General features: G+C 35.4%; 1 protein-coding gene across 3 annotated transcripts in view; it reads left to right on the top strand.

Annotated features, from left to right (window-relative positions):
- Positions 1-899: 899 nt before the first annotated feature.
- Positions 900-6,951, top strand: part of LOC109533463 (probable cytochrome P450 49a1) — a 29,172-nt gene continuing 23,120 nt past the window's right edge. The window contains exons 1-3 of one of the 3 annotated variants that reach the window (XM_048661399.1): positions 900-1,097; positions 1,462-3,921; positions 3,976-4,222. In XM_048661399.1, coding sequence (XP_048517356.1) covers positions 3,702-3,921; positions 3,976-4,222 — 467 coding nt within the window. In that variant the 5' untranslated portion in view covers positions 900-1,097; positions 1,462-3,701. The remainder of the gene's footprint in view (positions 1,098-1,461; positions 3,922-3,975; positions 4,223-6,951) is intronic. The other 2 variants (XM_048661401.1, XM_048661400.1) reach the window with 2 other exon arrangements.

Raw genomic sequence — 6,951 nt, 5'->3', positions numbered from 1 at the left:
CAATGTTCTTTAGTTTGTCTTCAACGGTTGTCTTCAGGTCTTCAAATTTCTTAGCGTTGTCGTCCATTTTATCTCTCATTTCGTTCATCACTTTCATACTGTCGGCCATTTCATCCAGCATCTCTTTGTATTTGTCATTCATTTTGTCCATTTTTTCGTCCATTTTCCTACTGTTGTCTTCCATTTTGTCAGTCATTCTGTCAATTTTTTTATTCATTTTCCTACTGTTGTCTTCCATTTTGTCAGTCATTCTGTCAATTTTTTCGTCCATTTTCCTACTGTTGTCGCTCATTTCGTCCATCATTTTCGTACTGTTGTCTTCCATTTTGTCCATTTTGTCGCTGATTTCGTCTTTCATCTGCATGAGCAGTGCAATCAAACTGGGGTTATCCATTGCAGGGTCTTCTTTCTTTGATTTACTTCTTGTTTCCATCAAAATTCAACTTGGGTTCTGGTAAATACTACTTCTGACATCAAATGTACCGTGGATGGCCGGGTATCAAATTCTTTCTTCAGCTTCCAACTTTTATTCAACTCGGTATCACTTTAAATACGGAACAAAAACAAACTAACTTCTAAATTAACGTCAACTTCACAAACAATAACAATAACAAACGGAAAACTCGGACTTCCGACTCGCGGGGTTTAACCTCTTCTAAACTCGGTCGCTGCTGTCACTTCACTCCCTCCCCAGTGTTCTCGTCGCCGCTTATATAGTTTCGTCCAGGTAACCCAGACGGTTCTCGAAATCTCCAGCTTACGTGCGAAATTTCCCGCTTGTCAGTGTCATATTTGACAGTAAATGGGGCTCCGATTTGCTGAAATACCATGAATTTCAATCTCCTCATTTCAAACGTGAGTACCCCAGGCCGTTTCCGTTACAATATCATGAAAACGTTTCAAAAATGTTTCAGAAAGGGCTTTAGCTCACATGAGATTCATGGTTCTACCGCCTCCCATTGCGCATGGCATTTATTATCTTATAAAACATAATCACTATTGCCTTTCCGAACAACGCATTATTTGGGAGGTTGTATTATTTCATTTTTATTATTAGATTACTTAACGGGTTCAGCAAAATAAGTGATAATATATTGGTAAGTACCTACGTATATTGTTTAATTGTAGAAAATTTAGTATTTGTAAGTATATTTAACTAAATTAGCTCTAACTTAGACCATATGCACGACGTTTTGCTGTTCTCATTTCGAGTTGTTCAGTTCATTTATGTACTAAAAGGATTATGAATATTATTTGAGGGCAATAAAATGAACCGAGAAAAGATAAGAAATAATTCTAACAGGCAGCTTTGGCGTTTGGTAAACAAGAACGGAATCAAACTATATAATATCTACTAACAGTTTTGTTTTATAATTTGTTTAATATTTTGAATACTCCATACATCATCTTAAACTGTACACTGAGAACTGAACTTCTGTATTATTATTTTTTCACTTTTAGGTTGAGGCTGTCGAAAACGATGATTTATTATAAACTGAGAATTTACCCAACTCAAAGGAGACGTCTAAATAACGCGCTAAATAAAATTGCGTTAGACGTTTAAATAACGTCCAGTGCAATGCTTCAGTAACAGTTCAACGAAAGGTTTCTGCAATGTTTCAGCAAAACGTTTCAGTGACACGTTTCTGAGTGGGGACATTTGCAGTTACATAAAGATTTCTGAAACATATAGGTAGTGCAGGTAACTGAAACGTTTCGGGATTTTAATATACGTTTCTGAAGCGAAAAATTGTTTAGCGGGTTATTACGCCGCCTGTGCGATTGTGGAATTTCAAAGCCACATTTTATCTTATTTTAAATATATTAGCCGCAATGTACGAAATCCGACAATGTCTAGGCTTTATTCACTGACCAACTCGCCAAGCACTTTGTAGAATGCCTAGACATTAGCGTACTTAGCGTATTAAAATATCATGGACTAACTGAACAGTCCAGTCACGAACATGGTTCTCCGTTCGGGTGGGTTCTGTTATGCTCGAATTTCGAATCCTATATCATAACAATAATGCAGTATTGGCACAAATTGGAGCATTAGCCATGTTGCCTACCTACACATGTTACAAAATAATATTTTTTTTCGCACGAAATAATCGCAAATAAAAACTATGTTATATTAAAGATTTCTGACACCTGTTCAATCAGGAAGGAAAAAAATGAACCCGCTGCACCGCTTAAAAGCACATTGACTAACGCTTACGGCATTTTGCAGATTGCCCAAAGTAGATGCGATTCAGTGAAATGCCTGGCGAGTTGGTCAGTTTGCAGAACGCATAGGCATTTTGCACATTGCCGGTAACATATATATACGAGTGACTTACTGCGCCGGTGCGTTGGGTTGGCGCACCATCTCTACTGCAAAAAACTTTTCACATTTTGTTAAACGCTGCGCGAGCGCAGGTACTCTATTCTTGACCGGAGTTCCGTCTGATTGTCTCCGTCGTTATTTATCAGACATCCGCGGTACTTGAACTATTTAACCTGCTCCAGACTCACATCTCTGACTGTCACAGTAGCCGTTTTATTATGCTGTTTGCCTATTACCAGAATCTTGGTTTCCTTGATATTAAGATCTAGTCCTGCTCCGGCGTGACCCGATCGAGTACAAACTGTAAATCTTCCTCATTGGAGGCCAGAAGTACCGTGTCATCCGCAAACGCAAATTGTTTATGACTTCGCCATTTACTATAATGCCCTCCAATCCTTCAGAGATTGCCTTCCTGAATATTCTTTTTGAGTAAATAAATAGTAATGGCGATAAAATACATTCTTGCCTAACACCTCACTTGATGTTCATTGATTCTGAGTTTGTTTTATCTATTCTTACTACTGCGGTTTAATGCCAGTATAAATCCGCGATTATGCGAACATCTTTCCCCTCCAATCCAATATCTTTTTAGACTTCTATAATACAATACATAGTCAGTACAGTATACAAGGATACAAACAGAAATTTATTCGTTTAGTTTGTTGCAAAAAATAGGACTGTTTTTTAAATTTGGTTAAAAACTATTAATAAATGCGTAGAAAGTAGAAATTGACTTCTACCGAAAATGCGCTTTTATATGAATGTTCGTATTGAAAACAGCCAATAATTATTCACCATTAAAAGATACATTTTGTGTGAAAGTGACACATACGACGTACGAAAAAGAAATTTTTAGTAGACTATTGAAAATGTCTGGTCCTACCTTCACGATTGGCCCACATATTACTCAACAACGCAGATTTGAATGGAGAGCGTTTGTATGTTTTGGACATTAAGAGTGACAACTCATGAAGAAGTTTTTGCACCAATACATACAGAATTTTTTTTATGTAATGTTCTAGGAAATTTTTTAGCTCAAATGAGCCCAATAAAAATGCGTTCAATATAGGTCCTTATCGAAATTTACAGAAAATAAATCTCATTTTCTTTTCAAACGTGATAGTCGTAGCTCGATATTTGGAACACTTAAGAAGCCAGAAGCCAATTATAACGTCTGGTTTCCCAGAGTTTTATTTCGCATTGTGCAGTTCACGTGCAATATAGCCGGTTGATCAAAACGCCGTCGAAACGAAACCTTGATTCGTCTACTACCTATAACCTTCTGCCATGATTACATCTTAAATCATAAAAATATTAGTATTAGCAAAGCGTGACGAGGCCACAGAATAATCTAAATTGCTTATAACGCATCAAAATGGCCATCCTAAAATCCTTTTTGGAATTAAACCGCCCTTTCAAAGTTATTTGCAAAAGGTGTTTGAATAGTTCCGCGCAATTTACGGACGTTCTAACTAGTGAGACATGCGAAGTTGGTGAGAGTGCTCAAATCAAGAAAATCAAACCTTACGAGGATATTCCTGGACCTAAACCCTTGCCACTATTAGGCAATAATTGGCGGTTTATCCCTTACATCGGTAGGTAGTTTTTTATAATTTGTTGCTTTGGTCTCATTTTGATTGACTTTTTAGGCGATTTCCAAATAGAACACATTGATAAGGTGTCCAAGAAACTGTACACGAAATATGGAAAACTTGTCAAAGTCGGTGGATTGTTTGGGAGACCAGACATGCTGTTTTTGTTTGATCCTGATGAGATCGAGAAAGTTTTCAGAAAGGAAGATGCTCTGCCCTTAAGGCCGTCAATGCCGAGCTTAAACTATTACAAACACAATTTGAGGAAAGAGTTTTTTGGAGATTTGGGGGGAGTGATATCAGTGTAAGTAATTATAATAGTTTATTTATGTAGTGTTTAAATATCGATGCTTTCACGGAAATCTCGCGGAAAGGTTAAAATTATGTGTTGGTGTGCTTATTATCAAGTATAAACTAATATTATACCGATATTTCTGTTTGTGGACGTACGCTTAAATCAAAATTCAACGTTTCCAATAACTAGCTTTCCGTATTTTTTTCATGTCGACTCGACGTGATGATGACGGCACATGGACGGACATGTTACAGTGAAATTTTGGAAAGCTTTTGTAATCGAGTTACTCGACATTAATTTTTAATTTTTGATCAAATTCAGCTCAATGCGTTATTGTTTTAGTATAGTAACTAAAACAGTAATGCATTCTTCTAGTAGCTTTGTTTGTTGAAATACAATAAATATATGTTTCTTTTAAATTTATATTTTCATAAACCCTTTCTGTATGGTAAATTATTTTTACAAACTCTTCCTGTACACTTTCGCCATACATAATTAATGAGTTTAAATAATCTTCGATTGTATAATTTAAGCGTCTAAAAAGGTAACTGACAGCTGTAAATATTACACTGACATTTTATTGTATATATTAAAAATGGCCACTTTCGTCATGGCAACTAAGAGTGACAGTATTTGAAATAAGATGCGACAAAATAGCCATATGAAAACATAAAATTGACAATATTTGGAAAACTAAAAACTTTTGGAATAGATAACCTTACACAAACTTATACCCTTATTTTTAATTCTGAATAAGAAAAAGTATCAAAAATAGGAGTTTCCGCTTGAAAAATTGATTTTGAGCCATTTTCTCAACACCATTTTTAAACGAATTTTTTGAACACTTTGTGTTAATAATGATCAAAATGTTGTCCAAATTCCATTAAATTAAGTCCTTTTCAGCAAGAAGTGCGACTCTAATTAAGTAGCAGATATTCCCTTATAGAAAAAATGAATAATTATTTGTTTGGCTGCAACTGTCATTTTTTACATAAAATTTCAAATATACTAAAAACGGTTAGACTCAGGTGTAGGATAGTATACCAAGCATAATATATTGATAATCTGGAGTAAAATTCAAATATGCAATAATATATAGAGTGTTCTATTTAAAATAAGCAAGTTGATACCTACTTTCGGTAGATCCGGAAGGGTGACCATCTTGAAAATATTTTCGATAACTTGCCACAATGACTTCGGCACACTGTCCAATTTTCAAATTTCTCCTAATTACACTTTGCCAGATATCGATCGCGGCGGTTCCCGGTGGGACACCCTGTATATTACCATGTTATTAGTGTCTACGATCGAAATAAACGTGAGTTCTAATAAGGTTTATCTTACACATCTTAGAGTTTCTGAGATATTCGGAATTTCGTAAAAACCTTTTTTTTATAGTTTAAATTAAAAAAACCACTCATTTCGAGTTTCCAATCCAAGTTATTTATATACAGGGTGATTCAAAATTGGCGTCATTGCTTTTAAGGGGTGATAGAGGCTTTTTTTCGAAAATTTCTAGAAGATATTAACAGTTGAAGATCGAATTTCAACTTTGTTATTAAGCATTATTCTAAAAAAATCCCACGTTGGATTGGCAGCCTATTGGAATACTTAAGCATACAAAAAGAAAAATTACTATCTTTGCTTCAAATTACGAAAATTTTTGATATAAAAAAAGTTCTCTTCTACAAAGTTTGGATGAAAAGGCACAGCGGCAATGATGTGTTATGTGCCCTTGTCAATAAAAACAATAATTTGTCAAACTGTGACTTACTTTGAATTTCCTTTCACGAATTTGCGGACATGCGCTTAGTTCAGGGGAAATGCTACATTAAGATAGCAGAAGCTGAAAGAACTCACGCTAACAAAGGGCGAAGAGCGTGGTTCCAGGAAGATGGTGGACGATAGATTTTTGGGTTCCAGGCAGAGAGGAACACGTATTGAACATAACCAAATCAGGGCCTTCCAGGGGTACTCAGAGTACAATAACACACTTTCCCAAGCACCAATTAAATACCGAGGAAGGGCCACATTCCTACCACGTTGGTACGATACACACAGCACAAGGAGATACAAATGGAGCACGAGTTAATTAACTGAATACGAGAAGCTGTTTGATAATTGTGGATAATAAGAAGATTACACAGGCACTAGCTTGTTTGTAGTTAACTATTCAAATGTTTGGTGGTGTATGGATTATTTATGTAAACAGCAAACCCCGCAAAATTCGAGGTTATGAGAACAGGTTGACATTTCGAAAGTACGTTGCGCAGTCAACGAATCTTGTTGAATTTACCGTTTATGGTTTTCTATCTTATTGTCACTCTGTATAATTCCATGTTTACCGGAGTTTTAAATAATTACGAAGCAACAGGTATTTGCGCAATGTTAATTAGTCAGATTACCTTGAAAAACATTGCTGCCGTATTTCTGACATAGTTTTTTGGAAGTTTTTCAGTTTTTAATAACAATTAATTTATTTTACTATTTTTTCTGTACTCCTGTAACAGCGCCAGACAACACCTCCAGAGGAATGACGCCAATTTTGAATCACAGTGTATACATATTAATAAAAATTATACTAAAAGATACAGGGTGTCTCCAAATTGTGTTCAAACAATTGCACGTTTTGACCGGTGATAAATTGCTTAATTTCAATGGAACACTCTATAACTTATGACAGAGACAGAAGAAAAATGTAATTTTCTATTGAATACTATTTACGTTTCTTATACCAA

The sequence above is a fragment of the Dendroctonus ponderosae genome, unplaced genomic scaffold (genome assembly GCF_020466585.1).
Source record: "Dendroctonus ponderosae isolate FM_Combo_2020 unplaced genomic scaffold, Dpon_F_20191213v2 Dpon_F_20191213_1, whole genome shotgun sequence".
Classification (NCBI taxonomy): Eukaryota; Metazoa; Arthropoda; class Insecta; order Coleoptera; family Curculionidae; genus Dendroctonus; species Dendroctonus ponderosae.
The sequence above is the reverse complement of the archived record's forward strand: the minus strand, read 5'-3'. Positions and strand labels throughout refer to the sequence as shown.